Below are 26,594 nucleotides of genomic sequence, written 5' to 3'. Positions count from 1 at the left end.
ATTTGACCACTAGGCGGAGCTCTTGTAATGATAATGTAACTAACGCATTTTATTTTTTATGTTTTATTTTTGTGTTGAGCATGTTAACATTTTCCTTTTTTGCCTACTGGATTGGTGTACAGTTAATTTGATACATGGAAAGTAACCAGTTAATTTTGTAAGTATAAGGTAAGGGCAGAGGTCACTTCCTGTTTTGGGAAGTAAGGTCAGAGAAGCTGCGCATGGTGACGGTCTAGCCGTGTAAAAGTCAAGCTAAGAAAGAAGAAATAAGCCCTAAGTTCCAGTTACACCGGTTTGTCTACTTGCAGGCCAAAGTGGTATGTTTGTTTATATTTTGTGAATTTTATATTGTAATATGTTTTAATGCTGAAATATAATTTTCTTGTACATTTGTATTCACCAGTTCTACGGTGTACCTGTACGTTAAGAGAAGCACAGTAAACATCAGTAAAGAAGAACTCTCGTGTCTCTCGTGTATGTGTACAAGCCGGCATACTTTGGAACAGTCTGCCCCTTCATATTAGGATCTCTCCAACACTCGACATTTTTAAAACACATCTGAAAACACATTTTTATTTTTCAGCTTTTAATTGCAACTGAGTTCGTGTTTTATTCTCTGTCTGTGTTTGTTCTACTTTTTACGTTTTTTACTATGTACAGCACTTTGGTCAACCTGTGTTTTTAAATGTGCTTATAAATAAATTGATTGAATTTAAATTGATAAATCTTATTCAAACGGAGAATCAGGCTTTATTGTAATGTTCGGTTTTTGTGCAGAAATATTTTTATTGTGTTACGCTTCAGGTACTTTATATTCTAAAATTAGAAAGTGTATTTTTAATAGAAACTACAGTTAAACCCAATTTCTACAGCATAGTCTCAATCATCTTGTATGTTGGGGGTATTCTAGCACATACTATAATCTGAAGTTGTGCTGATTTAACATAAATGAAGGAGATGATTTATTCTGCTGGCACTCAATCAACCGTGGGTCAGCCTGACATTACAGAACGTCTCATATGAAGTGTGCATGAAATTTGAAAGTGATCACATTTTTATGGAAAACAAACATCTGATATTCAAATGCCTCAAACAGACATCAGATAAGACATGAACTTCAGGTAACCATATCATTTTTATTCATAGATGAAAACAGTGGTTTCAGAGACAAATGGTTTAACTCATTTAGTGTACAGAACCAAGCTGTTTATATTGCAACCATACTTGGCTTCAGCTTCTCTGGTCTCTGATCTTTTCCAGTTTATTTTAAACTCTCAGAATAAATTAGGAAAAATGAGAAATGACATTTTTAAGGGAAACGTATTTCCTCTGTGGTTTACTCATGGATTGTTCCGCATGGTGTCAGCAATCCACTGTCTGTAGTGACAAATATTCAGCATTACAACAGGATTTGCACACTTATCAACAGGGTTACTGACAATTATTCCATGTAAAATGCCGTTGTACTCCACAGCTGTACCAGCATCACCCTGGAAGACATTCAGACAGAGTTCAGAGGTTAGATCGTTTTAAATGTCAGTGTTTAAAGTTTAATATTAAATCCAACTCGGGGTTAATATATCAAACAGTTTGCTTACAAAACAGGACTCCACGCCAGGTTTATGAGCACACATGGTGGTAGACTCATCACTAAAGTATTTACTATCAGGTTTATCATTCTCTCCACACTGAGCTATCTCAGTCATAGCGCAGTTTAAATTCTTGGGGTTGCTGGCCTCTGAGGAAATAAGATAAAGCATTATTAAACTTATTTCTATTTCCAAAAACTGGATCTAGTGTCTGAGGGTTTCCTTACTTTTCACATCAGCTGTCTTGAAACCCCATCCTCCAATCTGAACAGGATCGTTCATATTTGGTTTTTGACACCCTTCAGCAGGAGGAAGCCTGATAGTGGGAAGTTTAGGATTCACATCCTCATTCAGTTTTATCAGCATAATATCATGGGGTTGATCACCTTCTTTGAAGGTAAACTGTTGTTTGGGATCAATGTTCTGCTCAAGATTTTTGGGGGATCCTGAAAATAAATTCTTAAAAAAACCTTTAATTTTTTTCAATAATGGTGCTTTGTTGTTTAAGCCAATCTTCACTTTGACCATCCTGCAAAAAAAAGAAAAAAACAAAAGAAATTGATTTGTTTATTTCAGTAGATAATATAATAACAACAATATTACTGAGCAGCCTAAAAATTTAGTCACTCTGTTTTATCTTTCATTTTCACTTCACCTTCACTTTGTGCTCCTGATGACACACTAGCTTTAAACACCATTCCCTCTAATTGGTGAAGTGACTCAACAAAAGCTGCAGTTTCTTACTGTTCGGCACAATGAGAAGCCGTGATGACCCAGCGGGTGTTAATCAGAGCGCCTCCGCAGGTCACGCCCCCCTGAACAGAGTCTATCTGGACATGATACTGCCTGTCCTCCTTACAGGATACTCCCCCAACAATCCTCTTCTCAATGTCTCCTGATGCACAACCTGACACGAGGAGGGAGAGATGGGTGAAAAGTGCACTCGTGCTAAATAATTTCTTGCTTTTAAAAATGTGAATGTAGACAAGAATATGAAGGAAAACAACTCACCAGCGAGCACAAAAACAAAGACAAAGGAAAGCATCATCCTGGTCCCTCTGGATGTGGATCACTTCAGGTGACCAAAAGTCTGATCCTGCATCTTTTTTATAGCATGAACCAAGTGGTGTGAGATGCCTAATATGGCAGTTACATGTACCGTTAGGGTGGGACATGCAGAGGATTGGAGAAATGGGAAGGAGTGTACTAAAATACTGAACAGGTTTTTGCATACCAGCTGCACCTCTGACCTCCTGAACTAGAAGAACCAGTTTGGAGCCCCTTTTTACCTCAAACTAAACTTGTGGGATTCGTTTCATTTTTTAAAGAATTTTTCAAACTTTTAAGACAGGCCTTTTTACATTTATATCACCTTAAACTCTACACTTCAAAATAAAATAGTTTAGCAGCCTTGTGCTTTTTCCATGTAACTTAGAGTATATTTACTGCAATATATGATGAATGATGATTTGATTTGGGCTTAAATTAAAAGTTAATTCTTTATATCACATTGGGTGGAGAAACTTAGTTTCCCACTGTCTCCCTGGAAAATCCTGCTAGAGATCTGGGTCAATTAAACACTATCCACTTATATAAAAATAAAACACTTAGAATTATGGTATATATGACAACATGCTATTGAAGTCATCCTCCAAATGTATTTATTTATTAATTATTTTTTTTAATCCTATACTGTCTGGCAGCTTTTACAGTCAAAATTCTGATCTGAATGTAGTGTTGTGCCAAACACACTTGGGTTTTCCAACATGAGCTCTATAAATGTTCTATAGACTGCTTTTGCTCATGTATGTATTTCTTTTAGCTGTTTATTTATTCATTTCTATTAGTGTTAGTTTAATTATTTTACTATATGTGTCATAGTATCCTCCACATGTATAATTACTTTAGTAGAGGTAAGCCCAAATTATAGGCTTACCTTTTGTTTTATATTGGAGTTGCCTGCTATAGTTTTATATTGTATTTTAGGTCAAAGTTAAATGGAGCTGCTTAAACAGCTTAATAGCCCAATGTATGAGAATGTAAATACAATATTCCTTTAGTTGCTTTGGAACCCATATCAACCTATCCATAGTATTTTGCATATTCAGAATCATGAAGAGATACTTATACAAATGCTTAACCAAATCCTTTGTAACCAAATGTGATCAAGCTGATACTGTTTTCCGTTTTATTGTGTATTGCTTCTTATTGTACTTTCTGTTGAACTACGTGCAAAAGTTATAGTTAAAATGTGTAAAACATGTTTTTAAAACCCAGTCTATTCAAAAACAGTAATTGTTGTAACGAGAAAACTTGTGAACTTAATGTTTGATGATAAAGTGAAGACTACTCAGTAGTCTTTTGAATATACAGTATACAGCTAAGACTGAACAGGTCCCGAGGACCCGAGCTTGAAGGATAGACCGCCCGGCGACTGGGGAATTATTATATATACATATATATATATATATATATATATATATATATATATATATATATATATATATATATATATAAAATAAATGACAGTTTCCAGGTTTTATATTTCAGTTCTTTAATCCACTCCTGAACCTTTGAACCAGCCAGGAGCACAAAAGCTGAAGGCCATGGTGTTTCAGGAATACTTGGAATGGTGACTGTAGCATTATGAAAAATACAGTGATAACACATCTAACATCATGAGCTAATATAGCTATATAGTAAGTTTCTACACAGAGCAGAACATCTGCACAAAACAAAAGGCTACAAACGATTCATAATATTCCCAAAAGGTTGATTCTGTTCATCTGGATGGAGAAACGTTTCATCATTCACCATAATATTATTACTTCTTCTGTTAGTTGACTTTTATCAAATTAATTTTCATTTAAGCTTTCCATTTAAAAGTGTGTCGGGGGATCTTTCACTTGCTGGGTGAATATGTAAACAATATACTCCAGAGCCACTAAAGCAGAGACTGAATCTGCACAGCAAAATCATTACGGCAGTATCAGACAGCTGACAGTTTTCAACTACTGACTTTTTTCACTTTGTTGCATAAGCATTGCAGCCTGCAATCAAATATCTGATACCTGCAATTTGCAGGTATCAGATATTTGATTGCATTCATTTGTCCTTCCTTCTCGGATGAGAGGTGAAACGTCTTCAAGTAACTTAAAGAAGTCCAGACGCTTTTCTTTGCAAGCTCCTTTGACTACGATGACCTGGATGACTGAGAACCTTCACAGACATAAGGTGTCAACTTATCCTCTCTGCATGCCACCACACCGTGAAACAACTGATGGTTCTCGCCTTCATTAAAAACCTTAATGTGACATAAGCATAAACCTTAAACCCAGGAATAGATGTGCAACACAACATATAAAGGTTTATAATACTGGGAAATCCCTACATCCCAGTACCACTGTTAAGATACTGACTCTGTTATGTACTTTCTCTTTATCTATGGTCATTTGATAAACAAAATTATTTTATTATTATATTTATATATATCTTATTTTCACCCGGTGGGGAGTAGTATGTGTGTGATACTAGAGCTCTAACAGAGCCTGAGGGTCCTGTCAGTATCTTGGCTGTTCCTAGGATTGCATTCTTCTGGATAGGGACCTGATGTTCAAACTGGAATCTGCTGGAGCCACTCTTCCAATTTGGTTACCACTCTTAATGCTCCCATTACCACTGGGACCACATCTTCCAGCTGCCTACTGGAAGCGCCATATCTATCGCAACTACAGTCCTCTGCTCCTTGTCAACTACCTGCAGGTGCGCCTCCAGATGAGAGTAAGGCAAGTCCGGAGGAGTCAGCTGAAAGGGACGAACAGGTTGATTAAGTTGATTAACACCTATGATATGAAGATTGTCAAATATCTGGGAGCAGACAGAAGCCGCTGACATCAAGACAAGAAAGCTCCTTACTTTGCATGGAGGGTTTCACCCCAAATCCAGCATCCTGAGACTGTAAGCTAAGCAGAAGGAAGGAGGCTGAGGACTGTGAGCATCAGAACCACTATTCAAGGTAAAAGAAAACTGGTCCATGAGAAGTAATAGCAGGCCTAGGAACAGCTGAAATACTGTGCAGGATCTTTTAACTCCCAGGCCTCTGGTTGAGGACCCGAGCTTGAAGGATAAAGACCACCAAAAGGGCAAGTGAGGAATTCATATATAAATGTACATACCATATATCAGGGACGTTGCTTGGATGTCTGAATTTTTTTGGATTTAAAGTGTTAACAGCACCTTTTTATAAAAATAAGTTATTTAATATTTTTTTAATTTCTGTTTTCATTTTGCAGTACTTTGTTTTTTGAGTATTTTAATAATTACTTTTCTTTTACACCATTTTTGGGATTTCACTGTATTCATCGACACTGACTTACTCTTTCCTACAAACTATTCTGTGTAGCGTTTTCAAATGTAAACTAGATTTCATTGAACATGAAACACAACATAATACATGAACCTCTATCATTTTCCTCTTATTGTGGCACAAGAGCAACAAATTGTAACCAGAGAAATTACAGAAAATGCACTCAAGAGATGGGTTCATATTTATGAAATAACATTAGCGGCACAGTCCTCACATTATTGTCAATGGAATGATGAATTCACCTATTGTTAATGTTACAACAGTAATATGCACTGCACATATAGAGTGTATTTCTTTTACTAGATTACAGTTTGATATCGCACGGACATAATAACCTCAGATCTTTTACTGGGCATCATGAGGTCGGCTCTGAGCAGCTGTGTGATTTTATGTTTACACCATCATGATTATTTCTCTCTGCCCCCCTGATGTTCTCAATAACTTTGTTATGAGTGATGAATTTGTTTGTTGTTTCAGCCTACATGAGAAAATTAATGGATGTGTGACTGAGTGTGAGAAGTTTGTGAATCTGTGGCTCAGTGTGTCAGAGGTGGCAGCATTAACTTTCCTTCTCCACCTCCTCTCACGTCACCTGTGCCCTCGTCACTTTCAGAAAGATTTAGAATGGCTGAAGTGTTTTAGCAAACAAATTATCACCAGATTTACTTGCTTTACAGCGAGAGGTGGGAAGTAATGAAGTAAAAATATTTTGTTACAGTACTTAAGTAGACCCTTCAGGTATCTGTACTTTACTTGAGTATTTAGTAAACAGTTTTTAATGAACACTTTTGACAGTGTTACATTGTTAACAGTAATCTAGTCAGTTTTAAAGATTAACAATGACTAACACTCAGCAGTGTTGATTTTCTAACACTGGAAAATAACTAAAAATGCTCGTATTAGTCCAGTGTTAGAAATTAAATTAAATTAAGATTTAAACAACATTTGTATTCCTGTGTACTAATATAATTTTTATATTACATTATATTAGATGGCACAATTGTCCTTCAAGGAGCTACTTTTTACTTTCTTACTTTAAAGACATTTCACAGCCTGTACTTTTCACTTTTACTTCTACTGTGTGTTTAGTGCAAGTATCAGTAGCTCTGCTTAAGTCCACCTCTGTTTGCAGCACAGCTGCTGAAGTCCCACACATTGTTGAATTCTGCTTATTGGACCAACCAGCACAGGCACTGGTGTCAAGGTGGACCTCCTGGAGGGATGCTCAGCTGTGATTGGTTCTTATTATTAAGGTAGTTTGGACAGACAGAGACGGGAGTGCCTCACATGTGACTAGTGGTTATGATACTGTAAAATTTGGTATCCTCTTGAAAACCAAGGAAAATAGGTATCTTTAAGTTTAACTTTTTGGGGGCCACTATAGTGGACATAGTGAATAGGCTGGGTTTCAGGAGGATACCTATCCAATACCAAGTAAATACAGGGCCAGTATTACCATTACCAGTACTGATACTGTCAACTTATAAAGGCAGCTTATGTAAGGGGAAGTAATACTTCATTACTTATGAGATGAACACATTTTAATGACCACTAAATCACTGATTTCTACAATCAATTATTAGTTACCACAGCAAAACACACCTTTGAGCTTTTCATACCTTTTGAAACTTAGTTTTTTGAAGACCTGGAATTTCGTCTCTCTTTAAATCACTTGGATCAACCTCTGTTTTTAAAATGTGTTATAAACTAAAACAAGGAGACCTCACAGTCACCACACTGAACTCAGGTTCAGGGTTATTGAAATTGCAGGTGTGCTAATGTACACTTCAAGCGTCCAAGTGATGAGGAAATATGTTACCATACTTTTTTTTATAATGTTACAGTAATTCTTCTGCAGAAATCCCCTTCCCACTCTCTGCTATGTGACTAAATCTCACAGAGTAGAGACCAATCAAAAATCCAAGTAACCCCATTAACGTCTGAGCAGATTTAAACATTTTCCACAACTCTACACATTGTTCCAGAAGAAGATGAATATGAGGGAAAAATATAAATATGTAAATATGTCTAAAAATATGTAAAAATATACATATATTACGTACTTTAAAAGATTTAAAATTATTGCAACCCTGCAATCTCTAAAGCTTCCCCATTCAGCAAACCAACAGTATACACACACACACACACACACTTTATTCTAGAATTTTTCAGGTGAGCTCTGATCATTGCAATACTTCAAACAAATCCATGATATTTGAACTACAGAAAATGTTCTGCAAATTTTCTGCAGATACAAAAAACACAGCCAATATTAACCCACACAGTTATATTAAATTTTGACTTGATAATGTGGTTGTATGATGTAAGACACTAGAGCGAGGAAGTCAGACACATCCTGTGCCCCCAATCTTCCTTGTGGCTGCAGATGAAACTATTTTATCTCTTTTACTCTGCAGCTGGTCGGCTCATACAGCCTACTCTGTGACATGTACAAAGACATAAGTATTGGATTATTTACCACTTTTATTTAGGCTCATAGTAAGAATTATTTAAGACTGGACACAGATGATGATAGCAGTGAAGACAAAACAGTGAAGTGTTTGACTGCCCTTAACTGAATTGTAAATGAGCAGTTAAGGGAGCACATGACCCAGGCGTTAACCTCACTGAGAATCTTGGGATGTGCTTTGTGTAAAAACACACAGACTCACTATCGAGATACACAACTGGGAGAAAAATCAGTGTAAATCTGGATGGAAATAAATGTCAAGACCCTACACACTAAGGTTGCTGAAACAATGTCTCTGCAAGTGTATCATCAAAACTGAACGTGATCCGACAAAACAGAATTCTAGCACATACTATGATCTTGAGTTTTACTTAGTTCACATAAACGAAGGTGCCTTGTTCTACAGATTTGTCAGTGCTCATTTAACAATGGGTCAGCTTGATATCACACTATGTGCTCTATGAAGTGGGAGTGTGGCTGAAATGTGAAACTTTTTTTTTATGGAAAACAGAAAGAAATGACAGTTAAACCCAATTTCTACAGCGTAGTCTCAATCATCTTGTATGTTGGGGCTATTCTAGCGCATACTAAAATCTGGAGTTGTGCTCACAAACCCTATTCAGTTTTATCAGCATAATATCATGGGGTTGATCACCTTCTTTGAAGGTAAACTGTTGTTTAGGATCAATGTCCCATTCAAGATTTTGGGGGGATCCTAAAAAATTGTTTAAAAACAACTTTAACTTGTTTCAAAAATGGTACGTGGTTGCTTAAGCCAATCTTCACTTTGACCATCCTGCAAAAAAAAAAAAAAGAATAAAAAAAGGAGAGATAAGCTTATTTGAGCACATAATATAATAACAACAATATTACTGAACAGCCTAAAAATTTAGTCATTCTGTTTTATCTTTCATTTTCACTTCACCTTCACTTCGTGCTCCTGATGACACACTAGCTTTAAACACCATTCCCTCTCATTGGTGAAGTGACTCAACAAAAGCTGCAGTTTCTTACCGTTCGGCACAATGAGAAGCCGTGATGACCCAGCGGGTGTTAATCAGAGCGCCTCCGCAGGTCATGCCCCCCTGAACAGAGTCTATCTGGACATGATACTGCCTGTCCTCCTTACAGGAAACCCCCCCAACAATCCTCTTCTCAGTGTCTCCTGATGCACAACCTGACACGAGGAGGGAGAGAAGGGTGAAAAGTGCACTCGTGCTAAATAATTTCTTGCTTTTAAAAACGTGAATGTAGACAAGAATATGAAGGAAAACAACTCACCAGCGAGCACAAAAACAAAGACAAAGGAAAGCATCATCCTGGTCCCTCTGGATGTGGATCATTTCAGGTGACCAAAAGTCTGATCCTGCATCTTTTTTATAGCATGAACCAAGTGGTGTGAGATGCCTAACATGGCAGTTACATGTACCATTAGGTGGGAGTTGAGAAGATAGGAGAAATGGGAAGGAGTGTACTAAAATACAGGGTAGTGGGGTTTTGCATACCAGGTCTACCTGTGACCATTTTGGAGAGTTATAATTTTGGAAAACTTCTTAAAGGGCACCTGCTATCACATCAAATTTAATCTTTTTAATTTAAGACCACCGGAATAACTTTGATGCTTCACAGTTAAAAACATCCATACATCCCATATATTTTGATATAATTGTTTTATTCAGGGTTGCAGGTTTAGAGTACATTTGCATAATGACTGAAATTAGCACCACTGACAAACAATGGGCTGTGAGGTCAGTTTCTTGATCATTGACATGCAAATTGTCATGACCATTTATCAATAACCACTGATCAAAGGCCATTGATCGATGACTGAAAGAGTCTTTTGAACACACACACACACACACACACACACACAGCTCTGATAGCTGTTAAACTACTGCAATATCGCAAACAAATGAAGAGGTTAAACATTACACAGAACTCAACAGAAACTGTTAATGTTTGAACTACAGAAAGTGTTGTGCTGCAGTGCTTCCGAAGATACAGAGACACACCCAATATCAAGATTCACACTTACTTTACACTTTATATTGAAATTTGACCTGATAATGTGGTTGTTTAATGTGAACCAATAGAGCGAGGAAGTCAGACATGTCCTGTGCCCCCAATCTTCATTGTGGCTGCAGCTGACACAGTTTTATATGCAGTGTTTGTTCACCTGTTTTTTCCCACTCACTGTGTTTGTGTGCACCGTGTGTTGGCTGCAGGTGTGCTCAGCTCACCTCAGCTGTCTCTTGTAGGGACTTTCTATGAGGCTCATCAGAGGAACAGCTCAGGTCAAGTGTTTTAGAGACAAAGTTAGAGAGGCAAGGTTTGGACATGTGTGGAGGAGGGATAGTGGATGAATCATGTTAATGATAGAGCTGCTAGGCACTTGGGGGAAAAAAGACCAGGGAGAAAATTCATGGATGTAGTCAAGAAGGACATGCAGGAGATTGGTGCAAAGGAAGGGATAGGATGAGCTGGAGGCAGATAATTCCCTTGTGGCGATCTCTAAAGAGATAAGCTGAAAAAAAAGATATAGGAGTTGAAATTCTGTGAGACGTTGAGAATTCTTTTTGGTTTGTTTGTTTATAGTAAATGGGAAAAGACTTTAGTGAGTGCTTTCTTTTAATGTTAACAGAACACAACCTTGTGGGTCAGAGAGCTGACCTGTTATCATAAGCATTCAGCACGGCATTCCAATGCAAAATTACACCACTAGAGGGCGTAACACACCCACAGTTAGGCTTCGTGTGACCGTAGATGCCGTCAGCTACAGGTACAACAAAAGTGTACAAATTAGGTTGAAAAAAAGTCCAACCACCAAGAATGAAAATATACCATATTACGGTATATGCATAATAATTAAATTTGTGGATACAACATACAAATTCAAAGCGCCAGTCATCCAGTTAAGTTATCCTCAACTTACACTTTTACAGTACAGCGTAACCCGTCCCCATGCACAGGTGGGGACAGGGGTTACGAAATCAATATCAATAGAAGAATCAATAGAAGAAGAAATCAATACATTTTTATGTTTATCGAGCGAGTGTAAGATTGTTTGGGATGGGATCACTCCACCAACCTTCATGGCATGCTGACACATTTCCTGACCTTACTTTACTTTCTGAATCAGTAACAGTAACATAGTCTTAAAACATAGTTTAAACATGCTCCAAGATGAAGCAAAGTTTACACTGGATTTTAATGAAAAAAAACTCTATGAAGAATATATTTAATGCTTCCACAGGAATTAAGAGGGAACATATCATCCATCTGTTGCTACTGAAATGTGCTTAATTAATTAATCATCATCAAGTGTGACCATCTGCACAAAAATGTCATTTTTGGGAGTTTGCTGGTCTGGAGCATTCACTATAATCTTCCCAGGATGGGACACCCCAGCAAATTTACCCCAAGGTCAGACTGCACAAAAGCTACATCGCAGAAACTAGAGGTCTCGATCAGCATGTTAAAGTTCATGACAGCACATTTAGAAAAAGACTGAACAAGTATGACTTGTTTGAAGGTTTTGTCGGTCATGTTAAATTTAATTGCGAACACATTTAAGCGCCCTTTCTTTCAATCTTGAGGTGACTGCTGTTGTGATTGGAATTATATAAATAAAATGCAACTGAGATGAATTCATCTGGGCCTTGGCACAGCTAGGAGCATTGCTCACCAGGCTTCGGTAGGCGTGTGCAAAGTTAAGAGATCATAGAAGTATGGAGGCACCAACACATGCATCGTCTTAGTAGCGAACAATAACACCTTGAAATCAATTCTAAGACTGAATGGTAGTCAGTTTAAGGAACATATGTGATCTTGCTGGCATGTGCCAGATAAAAGCTGAATTACAGCATTTTGGATGAGCAGCCTCCGACCCACCAATGACAGACTGGCACCTAAAAAGAAAAGAAAAAAAAGACTGTGGCTGCTTTCAGCCATGTGGCATATGGTCGCCTGCTCATTTGACTGAGCTAAACCAGCACCAAAATCAATACTTTTCTAATCAGTAGCTGATTGTGTGCACTTTCATCCTAAATAAGCTTATTGCATGTGTTTTTTTCCACTAGCTTAAACCTGTAACTAAATGTGTATGCATGTTTACAGTGAAGTTTTCTCAAAAGCCCTTCTGCAGCTTCACCCAGATCTGCAGACACAACTGTCCTGATGGAGACACAAGCTGGGACACATTCTTCAAGTTTGCCACACTGCAAGATGAGGTGAACTCCAGCTAGGTTGTTTGTTGCATTCAAATTCGTCTTTTGTGCCGCAAGCTGTTTCTCTAAACGTATAAACCAACCTTTGTAAATGTTATGTAAAGGCTAAAGAGCAGTGGACCGAGGACAGCAGCTTGAGGTACCCCTTCCTAAAGTTTTATTTCTGCAAGTCTAAAACTACTAATTGAAGCACATAAACATCAGTCTTACAATTTGAGAACTTGGCTTGTTAAACAAACTCAATCATGATGCCTTTGACTTAAAATATTTTGATGAGCAGTGTTAAAGGCAGCAGTGAGACTGAGAAGAGTTACGACTAAAACGCTCCGTGAGTCATTCTCGATCTTCAAGCTTTAAATAAGAGCTGTGATTAGTTCTGAAACCTGACTGGTACTTATCTAAAGATATTCATTCAATTTTTTATGAACATTTTTTCAAATATTTTGCTGAGGAAAGAAAGATTAGAAATAGGTTTATAATTAGTTCTTTTTTGTTGAGTAGTGGTGTGATTAGAGCACTTTTGAATGAAACAGGGAAAAAGGAAGCCTGTAAAGAGCTGATCATTTTTACTGAAGGATTTACACCTGTAAACTTTCATATGATTTGAGCTTTGTGACATATTACTCCCTCATGAAAATGTATCGATAGAGGAAATAAAAACATTTTTATTGTCAATAAAGGCAATGATTTTTTTTGAAATCTTTCACAAATTTGTTCAGCAGTTCAGAATAAAATAAAATGCAAATTCCAACAAATCAAATTTTAATAAAAGTTAATCTAATTAATAAAAATCATAAAACATTCTCTCTCAGGCTACACATACTTTTGAGTTCAGTAAACAAAACTTCCTGAAAACAATGCAGTAGTTATCAAGGATTGCAAAGTTAGACGCTGAAACAAACAATAAAAAACATAAATAAAATAACACAATCAAAAAAAAAATATATCTGTAATGTAAGTTCCCTGCAGATGGGCCTAAAGGGAGACAACAAGGCAGCAAAATTGCATTGATTAGTTTTGAGGACTGCTGCTGCAGGAGTGATGTTGACTTATGTTCAAGCATGAGATAGTGCTGCTGCCTATCATCTCTTAGTCCGTGTTGCTAAAAGGATCAAAGCTACTTGATCTAGAATTTGAAATGAACAGTTGCTTCCCAAGCTCTGCAACCTCTGATTAGGTCAAGAATTTCATAATGACACATTTTTTTTTAATATTTCAGTCATTTCAAGAAATCATGTAACTGATTTTAGATGGAAAATTATAGAGTAGACAAACTCCATCTATGACACCTGAACAATGTTGTTGTATCCGAGAAGCTTTTAGTTTACCTGTGTGTGCTTCAGAGCTTGAGAAACAACTACAGCTCATACATTCCTCCACATATATTCTGTCTGTGCTTCTGCACTGAAGCTAATGCATTTAAGTGTAAAGTGAAGACCACATTAATTTGGCGGCTGCACACTTTCTACCAAAAGGCAGATAGTGTGCTTTAAAATCAACAGAACAAAACGATGGTACAGGATATTTTAGGTGCTTGAATTGAAAATAGAAGTTTCTGTGGGCTGAATAACATCAGCAGTCAAACCCATCGTCACACCAGGCAGATGAATGTCACTGCGTTAGAAACCTATTGTACTTTAACCACCAAAGAAAGAAAAAAAATTCAAATTGGCAAATGAAAAGTAGCCTAGGAAGAGAAATTTGCACTGCACGCGTCGGGATACTTGCAATGATAACCACGGTGTTATGAAAATTACAGTGATTACACTTCTAACACTGCCTATAATTGCAGCTCTTTAGTCAATTTTTCTATAGAGAGCAGAGCGCAGACAAACCTGCATACAACAAGAGGCAGAAAGTAATCTGGATATAATTACACCTGACATCTAGCTACCATTACTTGACATTTGCCTAACTGCTTCCAAATTAGTGCAGGAGAAATAAAGCTTGAGGCGCCATCCCCGCTCCATGGAAATGCCCTTCATAATGTAACAGCAATTGTCAGACCCCCCCCTTCCACTTACAGACATAATGCACAGTCCATTTAGCCCCGCAGACCAAAGACAGTCAAAATGTTAACCTATGATCAGGTAAAGAACGTACTACGTGTCAGCATTTTCCAGCAATTCCATTTCATTATAATTTAAAACTCACACGTTTGACATTATGACACGCTGTGATTGAAAATGCAGCTCTGAACAGTTTGATAATGGCGCTTTAGAACTAACATAATCATTAGCATATCTTGACCTCTGACCCGGAAGTCAAAATCATTTCTATGAGTGAGTTAAGGCTTTGTTCAACGTGCTGTTGAATCTTGTAGAGCGGCGGCCAGATGGAGCAATTCTGTGGCAGAAATTACTCAGATCTTTAAACTTGTTGCAGCTTTTCAAACCTTAAAACCACTGAAAACTAGACAAACAGTGAAAGTCAACACGTCATTACAATGTTTGAATTCCAGGTATTCAGTTTTTCCAAGTCGACAGTCTTGAGACTTGAGTTAAATAGTAGATGATAAGAAAATATCAAATTAAAAGATTAAAGAAAGTCATCCAGGAAGCTACTTTTAACCAGTTTTTCATACAGTGAATTCTATTTGATGTTTATTTCCCCCCGAGCTGCTTGAACCTGTACAGCATTGTGGGCTGAGATGTAAAGCAGATCCTGTTTCCCCAATCTGATATCCGGCATCCTTCTCAAGCTGTGCCCTGCAACAAAAATACATTCAGAAAAAGATGCAAAACATCAGTGAACGAATGTGCCAACTGTTTCCTTAACTGTCTGTACTTCTGTATGCATGATGTACTGAGCTTTTCATTTTCATCTTGGTACTTATTTACTGATTTATTACTACATGCTGGATATGGTAACTGTTCAACTTTAACTCTAAATATGAGGTTCATACAGATGCTGAAGCAAGTGAAGGAGTCCATCATTACGTTAAAACCCTTAAAGAAGGCCAGATCAATAACTCCAGATGTCTCATCTTTGTCATAAAATTAAGTAAACATGAAGAAAATCACATTCAGATTGCTCTCTGAACAAAAACGTGTGCTTGATAGGACATTATTTCAGCAATTACACTGCATATCGTGTTGAGTCAGTGTTTTTTTCATCACGACCTGAAGAATGATAGAGTATGTGAATGCCACGGAGCAAGACAACAGTGTGTGTGTCTGAGTGTATACCTTAGATTTGAGCTAGCTCAGCTTGTTTGTCTGCTTCAGGCTCCCCTTCATTCTCATCATCTCCATTGTAGTCAGCCAGTTCATCCTCCATGACCTTGTCTACCAACAAGTACAACATGGTTATTAAAAAGAAACAAGAACTTTGTAAAATGACAACGTACATTTATTTTTGTAATGATCACTATTACCGGCCAATATGGCCTCAAAGTTAGATCATGATATTGAAAAAAAATGTCTAATGACAAAATAAATACATGAATAAAATAAAAATACTGAACAACGCTTTGATGCCTGCAGCTTGGCATGGAGCGTTATATCCAGTGACACTTCAGTAGTCGTATTTTCTCCAGAAATTTAAAGTAAAAAATAACTGCATAATACTTCTGTCTGAGAATAACTAAAGCGTTATAACTCTTCAGTAGCAGCACGGTATTGTATAAAAAAGGAAAATATTTTCTAACTGGAATGTTGTATCTTTACTCAGGCTTTTTTAGCAAGTTGCTTACAGGCCTTCTTTCCCCGTGTATGAGCACATCCAGTCTTTGCTCTTCCACATCACCAGCTGCTACTTCTCCTCCTTGGTAGTACTCAAAAGTGCATTTTGCCTCAAATGAAGAAACAGTGTGTAGTGTTTCCAGTTTGGTTTTTTTTTTTTTTTTTACATATTTTGCAACGTAGTGTGCTTTAGTTGCTGAAGTAGCTTCCTTATTAGTTACTAAATCACCAGGGAAGGCTGACAATCAGCTACAGGGTTCATACACATTTTTCAGGGTCAAATTCAAGTACTTTTTAAGCACATTCAAGGTCCCTTTTCAAGCTTTTCCAGCACATTGATGCTTCTTTCCTGTGTGACAAGAAATAGGAGATGTTTGTTTGTTGTTTGTTTGTTTTTTAAGTTAATTCCCAATGAAACTGTTTTATTGCTAACTACATTGCTGTCTGTATTATTGCTGAAGTCCTAAATGATCACCTTTAAAGTGTTTGTGCTAATAACATCATGTACAGTCAGACAGGCATGGAGAACAGCACTGACTGGGAGAGGCTTTGAATCAATCACATAGTTCAATTCAACATATAAGACTTTAAGAAAATTTACAAGTATCTACTTAAAATCTATTGAATTTATCATCCGTCATATTATCATGTACAATTCCAATGTATTTTGTTCATCTCCCTTAAATAAACAGGCAGCCTTAAAGTATGAAATATTCATATACAAATACACATAAATGTGTGTACTGCCTCAGTAGCTGATTGTGCCCCACAGGCCTCAGTGTGAGCTTGAAGACATTCATAATGTTTAAGTAGTTTAATGTGTAGGTGCTGACCAGAAACACATTTTGAATGAAAGCCGGGGAACTTTGGTAGCACAGAAACAAGTGGCTATTCTTTGTGACCATATGGATCGGTCCCTCATATTACCATTATTTCACCCAAAGGCACCAAGTTAATACTCAAATATAAACAGTACTTGGTGACAACTTTGCTTTTAGCCTTTAACCCTCTGGGGTCCAGGGAATAATTGGCCATTTTTGACTATATTTCACCTTTGGCAAGATAAAGAGTTTTTAATCTGTTAGTTTCTCATTTCGACATACTGTATCAGCACAATTTATCTAAATTCAGACAAAATTTAAAATACGAGTAGAAAGTGATATTTTTGACTGTAAAAACCACAAGCATGTTTAACGAATCATTTTCAGAAATTCAAATGCAAATAGAAATTGTACATTTTTAAATAAATTGTCAGTTACGCAAACAACAAAGTTATATGGTACTATTTACCTAAAAATGCAGCCAAGGCTCAGTTTTTTATATAACTACTTAAAACTACTTTACAGAAGAATCAGCTGTTCTGCATCAGATAAGAAGGCACAAAAATGATTTATGCAACTCCAAAAAATAGTTTGTGTCCACTATAACACAGATGAGAACAGCACAGGGATAAACCTGCAGGTCTGACAGCAGGTGTGTCACTCAGCGTTTACACTGCAATCTGCCTTTGGTGGCTTTTTTGCAGCAACTGTGACATTCACTAGTAAAACTGACACACAAAACAAAACACGACTACACTACACACTAACTACACAAGACAACACACTAACTTGAGACTCCAAACACGGCAAACGTCACAAACCTCTCACGTATCAAAACTCTCTCTCTCTTTCGCTCACTCGCTCTCCCTCGCCGGTCACTCCTAAAACTTCCCCCTCTTCCCAAACAACCAGATGCCACATGTTGCCATATAATTTTTTGATTGGTTGACATGGTACATTTTTCCACCAATAGGGATCGAATGTTTTTTCTTTTTCTTTTTCACTTACAGGCAAAGCGTGTTTGCTAGCGCTCTCCTTAGAAAATAGTTTTTACCGTTTCTTCCCGGAGTAAACGCCACTTTTTATTCAGAAAAAAAACAAACACTGGTTTTACGTGGCCTATCAACACAATTTAACAACTGGTATACAGTTTGAAGTCCACATGTTCAACCCAAGTTGAAATGGAGACTCTGGGTCCGTCGACCCCAGAGGGTTAATCAGAAAGCCTAAGTTGGCTAGTTATGTATCAGGCTAATGTTTAAAGCTTTCACTTGAGTAAATTAACTCATATCACTGCTAAGTAATGTTAGCTAAGTTCACAGCATATTCCATAATAGCGCTGCCATACTGCATCACACTCAGTGCATTTCAATCATTTCTCCAGCGAGTTTGACAGCAAAATAATAATCATAATTTAAAAAAATAGCGTGTGTAACATACGCGTACTGGAAAATTATTTACTAGCACTCACCTATCATGCGTCTGGAGAGCGCAAACTCTGCCATTGTCGTTTTCCGACAACACTCATTACAACAGCAACCTACAGGTATGTTAGTGCACTCATCCCCGACTGGCCGAGGGAGGGGCGGGGTCACACGTTGAAACAGACACAAGGCAGCCAGGCGGGGAAATTTTGCTTTTACATTTTGCGACTCATTTTATTTCTCTATCTGATAGGAAAACTATTCAATCAGATAGTTGTTTGTGGTGAATGAAATACAGCTACACTTTTAAGCACCACATCTGAAATTCAAGCACTTTTCAAACCTTGAAAAGACAACATTAAAATTCAAGCATTTTCAAGGATTTCAAGCACCCGTATGAACCCTGCAGCTATTGCCTGTGCTTGTTCTGTTGTTGTGCTCGCTAGAGAACATAAATATAGCTATAGTGATTATATTGCGATATGACATTTTACTTTGCATAAAAATTTATACTAGGACCGCCAAGGGCTATACGATAAAGTTTGATTGAAGGACAGTGGTTATCTCTGGCATTCAGAATCGTCCTTCCTACTGACATAAAGCCTGTCGAGACCAGAATGCGCTCACTCTCTAAATGCTTATTTAACACACATACCTATATTTTCATCCTGTTTGTTCTCCTGTGGTTTTTCTAAATCTTCTCCACCCACGACTTGTTCATCTGCGTCGTACTCTTCTGGTTCCTGAAGTTTCTGACCAGCTTGAGTTTCATCAGCCTTTCCTCGACCAATCAGCATCCCTTCCATTCCAGGGTCTGCTTCTGAAAGAACAAATCACAGATAGAATAAAATACATTAAAAAAGGTATAAAAGATGTCAAAATATAACCATATAAAACAAGTGCATTGTTTTTGCTGAAAAGTCTATAAGAATAGCCTAAAATCTATAGATAGATAATCTCTTGTTACTCAGTCAATGAGGTTGTTGGTAAAACATGCTGGCGAGTTTTCTCACACACACTCCAAGTTATAAATATATTAGCAAAAGAAATTATTATCGTTAACTAAAACTAATCTTAAAAACTAAAACTAGATGTGCAAAAACATTATAGTTAACTCAAATAACAAAAAACAAAAAACACATGTTTGAAAAACATTTAAATGAACTGATTTTCCTGAATCTTGTCTCTAACATATTCCCTCCAAAGACTAATAAATAAAAGATTAAAGCTAACACAGAAACTAAGCATTTTCAAACAGTTAAAAACTAAACTGAAATAAGAAAATCAACTCTGGATGCTAACTAAAATTAAAATTCAAAATGAAATAATATAATCAGAATTAGAAAATGAAAAACTATAATATAACACTGTTGCTTTCATACATGTGCACATGTACAGCAACTTTTGTGGAGCGATCAGCACCAATATTGTGACACTGTAGGAAGAAGTTTTAAAAAAAATTACCTCTAATAAAAACGCTGTTACATAACAAAGAGGTTCTGTTCATTAAACTGAAGAGTTTTCTCAAATTTTAAAAACAGTAAGAGGAAGTGCTCAGTTAGTACTGGTTTGGGCCTTGTGGTAAAGTCTTTCCACTAAACAACAGGACGTGTGATTGCCAGGCAGGAAAACACAGCTGCTAATACATTAAATGTGTGTGACTATCCAAATTATTTACCTTCTGTCTGAGGATCTTCTTCATGAGCATCCATCGCCTCATTCTCTTTGTCTTCAATCAGATTATTCTCCAAAAGTTTACCAGTCTCTCCTTCCACCTCATCTGCATTGTCAGCTCCTTCTTGTGGCTGTTTGTCTTCCTGTTTCAATGCAGCAGTTGCGGGAACGGACTCTGGCCCTGCTTTGGAGAGATCCTTTGATGTAGGCTGCTCCACTGGAGCGCTGGGAACTAGAAAGAAAATAACAAAAAGCAAGTGCAGTGTGAGGTTGTCCACTAACTATGCTTAGACACACAATATGTACAAGTGTATATTTCAGTTAAGCAGACTATTTATGTTTTTTGTCTTACTTATATCCACCATTATTTCATTTGTCAGTAGTTCATGGACTTTATTTCCTTTGGGTTGAGAGAGACTTGGTGTTTGGCTTGAAGCAGTTGCTGGAATTCCATCAGACAGGGCCTTGACTGACTTGTTGATTTCCACTGCTCCAACATTTTCCTGCTAAGAAATTAATATAAAATTCTGTGTCACAGCTCCATAGCTCTTGCCATGCAGAATTAGAGGGTTTTTTATTTTTTTGCCTGGATGCGCAAACAAACACGAGCAAAAGGAACTCAAATTTCCCCATTTGCATGTAAAAACAGTAGTGACGATAATCACGTATGGTAGGAAAGTGTTTTAAGACATTAAGATTTTACCTTGTCCTGATTAACATAACGGGGTTGGTGACAAAAAAAAATGGTGCTTTAAAAAATAAAAATAAAAAAAGAGAGAAAAGAATCAGGTCCACCCCTCTGCCCAAGTCTCAATCATGTCGAAAGGCTAGTGACTTTGCATCCTTTCACATGCTTCGCTGCTTAACAGGAAAGCCAAACCCACCTGTGAGGAGACAGGTGTATGGATGAGCTTCTGCATTTTCTTCTCAGCTTCAAGTTTAGCGGCAGCCACTCTCTCACTGCACAGCTCTTTCTGGGACAGCACCTGGGCGTTACACTGGGTCCTACATACACAACACACACACGGTAAACAGTAGCATATTATAGTGGCATGTGCAGTGATCATACTTTCTTTACAAACAGATGCATACAAATATAAGTGTGTACTAAAAAATAATAATAATAATAATAATGAATCATTTTCTTACATGTCATACATAAGTTTGTTATTAAGTGTGTTGATGTTGCCTTGGCAACTCTGCAGCTCTTTCTCAAGTTTCCCCAGAGCATCATTCAGCCAACTCAGCTGACCTACAGTACACACAAAGACACACATACACATACATGAAATTAACTTCACAGTTTTGTAGCGGCCATGTGATGGTTGTTAAGTCAACGCAACACTTTAAACAAATAAAGGGGCAGAAGCTAAACATTACGTTACCTTTGAGTTCCTGTATGGTTTTTGCACTGGAGGAAATGTTCTGCTGCAGTGTGGCCTAAACACAAACACACAACGCATGTCAATACTCACTTATCACACTTATTTATAGTTCATATGAAATTTTTCCCTGATAAAATGTTTATGTGGTGTGAATCGCAACAGTGAGTAAATCAGAAAAGTGTGTTCATTGCCCACAGATTCCCTTGTGACAAGAGCTGATAGACAGCACCTCCGAGGTGGCGTTTGTGCACATAAAGGTTTTTTTGTCACCAGTTTTGTTTGTGTGCACCTTGTGTTGGCTGCAGGAGATCTCAGCTCCCTCCAGCTTGCTCTTATAGAGACTTTGTATGTTGCTGATCTGATCCTTTTGTTTCTCGATCACCTGTTCGAACTCCTTCTTCTTCTTCATCTCGTCTGCTCCACGTCGCACCTGGCCCTCCAGCTCATACAGTTTAGTCTGTGTCACATGCAGCAAGATCAGTATCACGTTACTGCTTTTTATATAGACCACTTATTTAGAATTTGTCATGGGTCATGATAACATCCATATGAAGAGAACAAAATGACAGAAACGTCCTGGTTCAGAATGAGTCTTTAAGGGTTAACTATGCATATAGATATATATATATATAGTTATACATGCATGTTTTACCTTATTTCCTGTGTCAATTAAGCTAAAACAGGAGTCTTTCTTACCTTATTTGAGAGAAATGTCTTGCCATTTAATGCAATATATTAAACAACAATAAAAACTGGACTGAAAAAAAACCCCTAATTATTTGTCACCCTTACATACTTCAGATCATCAAATATTAAAATTTGATAAAGATGCAGTTTTAAAATGATCAATTAACTGAGATTAACCACATTTTTTGGAATACTGATTCAACTGATTCGATGTTACTATTCACTATTCACTGTCAGACCTGTTGAATTAAGAAATCAGTTAAATAGAACCTATCTGACAAAGCGAAGTAGGCTAAAATATCTCAAGAAGCAACACATCATGTCGCAATCTAAAGAAAACTCAAAAACTCTTAACGGATGAAATACAAAGTCACTGACATCTATCAATCTGAAAAGTGTTACAAAGCCACGTCTAAGTGAAACACGGTGAGAACCATTATCCACAATTGAAGAAAATTTGGAACAGCGGTGAACCTTCCCAGGAGTGGCCAGCCTACCAACATTAAAATGGTAAACATTACTCCAAGAGCGCCTTAAAGTTCATCCAGGAGGTCATAAAGGAACCCAGAACAACATCTAAAGAACTGCAGGTCTCACTTGCTTCAGTTAAGAGTTCATAATTCAATAGTAAGAAAGAGAGTGAGCAAAAATGGCACCCATGGTTGAGTGACATGGTGAAAAACAAAAATCACAATTTAAAAAAAATAAAAAAATTAAAATTAAAAAAAAAAAATAAAAAAATCGCTCAAAGGCTCTTCTTACATTTGCCAAAAGAACATCTTGATGACTTTCAGGAAAATATTCTGGAATACTTTATAATATGACCTGTGACTAAGGGTGTCAATACCCTGTTAAATCAAACCTGACCTGTTACCCTGTTATTTTAGTGTACTTACCTTTAAGTATTTAAGTACTTAAAGGTAAGAACACTAGAATAATGGGGTAACAAGTCAGGTTTTCACAGGAAACAAAAATAATTACACTTTAATTACATTTAAGTACTATGTAAGTAATTTTAAGCAATTTGTAAGTAATTTTAGGTAATGCAGGAGTGAAGTTAATTAGTATTGCCTAACTTCAGGTATTTTACAGGGAAGACGAAATAATTACATTTTAACCTCCTAGGACCGATATGCTCAAATATCAAAGAGAAATTAGAAATGCATGCTGTGGAAGAGTTCGGGTCTTAGGAGGTTAAGTAAATTTAAGCACTGCATAAATCATGGGTATTTTACAGAAAAGGAAATACAGCAAGAAATGTATAAGTACTGTATAAATAATTGCATGTGTTGCATAACTTCCTGGTAATTGTGTGGAAACGCAAACAAGCAAACAATATTTCCCCATCTGTCGTTTTTTAGTTATGTGTGAATAGTGATTGTGAAAGAAAAAAGAATAAAGTTATAATTGGTGCAATCATTACAAGGTCACAAAGGCCTCCAAATTATGATAGTATTTATATTTTCTTTTAAGTCGGTAAGCGAGAACAGTTCTTGGCACAATTATATTGGTAAAATAAAACACATGTAACACAACATCAAAGTAAGGACTATTAAAGAAAGATGTAAAAACAAACAAACATGTAAGCACGCAAAAGAAATAAGAAATGAGGAAGAGTTTGAATACTTTTTAACCCACCTCAAGCTCCAGGTTGCGGGAGCTGGACACCCAGTAGTTAAAGCCCAGAACCAGGATACAGGCGATCAGAGCGGCAATCATAAGAGGCGGTGACCTTACTCCACGACGCCCGTTCCCCAGCCCACCCATTGCTGTCTACCAACTGAAAACACACAAAGCACAGCCACGGTTAGCACACTTCCCCACACTTTATTTTCTAACTGCATCTTTTAAATACATCTTTTCTGTGCATTTCTGGCAAAAAGGTGGTGGTTTTGCAAGTCGGTTGCAGACATGTAAAAAAAAAAAAAAAGCTCGCTGTCGCTTGTTGCAGCTTTTGTGTCAACAAAAACACAAAAAGCTTACACAGGAAATGTTATTTGCACATACATACAGACAACAGTATGTTGAGTGATTCTATTGGAAACAACACATACACAGCTTTGGTGTTATATTTACAAATATTACACACCTGTACGGTGTCACACTGAAACATACCCAGCACCACAAACAGCAAAAAGATGTCCTCAAAAGTGGTGACTCAGTTAAAAAAATTTAATTGGGACGGGAAAAAACAAGCTAGAAGGACATTCCCAAGGACCAACGGGAGCTAAAATGCAACAACTACACACTAAAGAGCAGCATTACACATCACCGACGAAGTGCCGTATTGTCTAGTTTGTAATACATGCTGTCGACGTAAATAATATGCGGATTCCTGCTTTCCGTGTTTCTCCTTCGTCAAACAAATGACCCAAGGATTGCAAAGGCGCAAAGAACTGTTTAACATGTAACAAAACTAACGACCAGCAAACCTTCAATTTAACATCACGTTAGAAAAATCTGACGGCTACTACTAAATCAAAGCACAGGCCTGGAGCCAGTGTATACCTGTGCTGTGTTTGGCAGTATAAATCAGAGCCACCCGTATCGTGACGGTGGCGATAACACGGAACTCGAGAAAAAGGGGTCCTTCGTATAATTGATTAGGTAAATTCAGGTCAACAGAAAGCAGGAATACTAACTTCGAATTTTTTTTATGTATATTGTTTATTAAATGTGTGACAAAGCTACATAAACGTGTAACGAAATGGCCACATTTATCTGTTTTTAAATTTGGGCCAATGCTAAAAAAAGAAGCAAAGGAACTCAATGTTGCAAGCTAACGCTAACATTGTTAGCAGCGCTGCTCCTTCACAGTTGCTGTTACCGTTTTTAGGTCGCTTAGCTAAAACTAGCAGCCGAACCTACTTACCGGATATGTCTGTCTGTCAGAAATTAGAGCCAAATTTGTGAGGCGATATATGGAGTGACACCTCGTAATATATTCCAACAGCTTTTGTAGACGTTTTGTAACGTTGGACGATTAGCTTGTATCCATCATTGCCACACAGACAGCTCAGTCTGTGTGCTCTGCCTGCTGCCTAGGACTGAAACGTTCAAGTACCTCCCCTGACTGCTGTAAAAACAAACCATATTTAGTTTCACATAAATAAATTAATAGACAACAAAATCCCCCTAAAGCCCCAATTTAAGTATTTTGTAATATCAACTTAAAAACACACAAATTATTACTTTTGACTGCTGTCAAGTAATAAATACTGACACACTGGTAGTCTAGGCTACTTTAAGATCTAAGAATTTGTGTTTTACGAAGTGCCTGGGAAAGGCATCACCGGTAACGGTCTATCAATTAGAGGTTGATTAACGTAAGATTAACGTGTCATATCATGTTAAATAAGATTTAAATAATAAATGTAGGTATATTAAAAATACTAATACATATAAAAAATAATTAAAAATGAAACAATAAAATATTATATTATTTATAGATAAACTAATGTAAGCAGGATAGGGATTTCTCTACCCAGCCTTTCTTTCTTTCTTGGGCCTGATCTGAAGTATGAGTTTTATCATTTAAGTGGGAATTGTATAGGGTTAGAACGATGCCACCTTAAAATAAAACTGAAAAAAATATTGAAACTGAAAAAAATATTGTAAATGAAATAAATGTACTGAAACATTTTGTATTGAAACTGAAAAAAAAATGATAGTAATAAAAGATTAATTGAAACTAAAATTTTTCACTTTCAATATTTTTTTTTCCAGTTTTATTTTAAGGTGGCATCGTTCTAACCTCATAGAACTGGTGTTGTTTTTTGGTCATGCAAGGAAGAGTGCTACATTCTTTCTCTGTCTATTTTGAGTTACATTTTAGTATAATTTTGTTTTTTCTTGTGAATTGTCTTTCTTTTTTATGGTTTAATGGTTTTGAAACTTAATGAAAATGTTCATGACAAAAAAGAAACAAACTAATAATTATTCTTTATCCCATTTGTCTTTTGACTTCTTTTGAATCTTTTTTTTTTTTTAAATGATACATGTGATATTTTAAAATTAAACAACATTTGTCTTGTTCAGATTGCATTAACTGATTTTTCAAGTTGACAAACTTTATGATTATGGCTAATTATAACATAAATATGGAGTCAACGCATATATTTCAACAAGAGATGTAAGATGGTGTGTTGAGAAGTATTTTGAGAAACTGATGAAGAAAAAATGAAATGGGGGACAGATGAAGTTAAGTTAGTGGATCAGGAAGTGCAGAGAAATAATAAGGAGGAAGTGAGAGGAGCTATCAAGAGAATG

General features: G+C 36.8%; 2 protein-coding genes across 4 annotated transcripts; both read right to left on the bottom strand.

Annotated features, from left to right (window-relative positions):
* Window positions 1-1,224: 1,224 nt before the first annotated feature.
* LOC146376255 (kallikrein-15-like) lies at window positions 1,225-9,949 on the bottom strand. The gene is made up of 5 exons (XM_084946791.1): window positions 9,940-9,949; window positions 9,440-9,701; window positions 1,817-2,118; window positions 1,599-1,738; window positions 1,225-1,490 (listed from the first exon to the last, which is right to left on the bottom strand). The coding sequence occupies exons 1-5, from the start codon at window positions 9,947-9,949 to the stop codon at window positions 1,341-1,343; spliced, it is 864 nt and encodes a 287-aa protein (XP_084802917.1). The 3' UTR covers window positions 1,225-1,340.
* A 3,343-nt stretch (window positions 9,950-13,292) lies between these two features.
* golm1 (golgi membrane protein 1) lies at window positions 13,293-25,399 on the bottom strand. Of its 3 annotated transcripts, none has more exons than XM_084946309.1 (11): window positions 25,198-25,399; window positions 23,964-24,105; window positions 21,928-22,095; window positions 21,639-21,693; window positions 21,403-21,505; window positions 21,138-21,258; window positions 20,606-20,756; window positions 20,258-20,485; window positions 19,235-19,399; window positions 15,840-15,938; window positions 13,293-15,359 (listed from the first exon to the last, which is right to left on the bottom strand). In XM_084946309.1, the coding sequence occupies exons 2-10, from the start codon at window positions 24,090-24,092 to the stop codon at window positions 15,841-15,843; spliced, it is 1,218 nt and encodes a 405-aa protein (XP_084802435.1). In that variant the 5' UTR covers window positions 24,093-24,105; window positions 25,198-25,399; the 3' UTR covers window positions 13,293-15,359; window position 15,840. The 3 variants fall into 3 exon arrangements, with proteins under 3 accessions (XP_084802435.1, XP_084802434.1, XP_084802436.1); XM_084946308.1 differs by having other exon boundaries at window positions 20,606-20,759; window positions 25,198-25,398; XM_084946310.1 differs by having other exon boundaries at window positions 20,606-20,759; window positions 22,021-22,095; window positions 25,198-25,398.
* Between the last annotated feature and the right edge of the window lie 1,195 nt (window positions 25,400-26,594).

This window comes from Perissodus microlepis, chromosome 12 (genome assembly GCF_051167445.1).
Source record: "Perissodus microlepis isolate ML-2025 ecotype Zambia chromosome 12, ASM5116744v1, whole genome shotgun sequence".
NCBI lineage: Eukaryota > Metazoa > Chordata > Actinopteri > Cichliformes > Cichlidae > Perissodus > Perissodus microlepis.
This window is presented reverse-complemented; position numbering and strand designations above follow the sequence as displayed.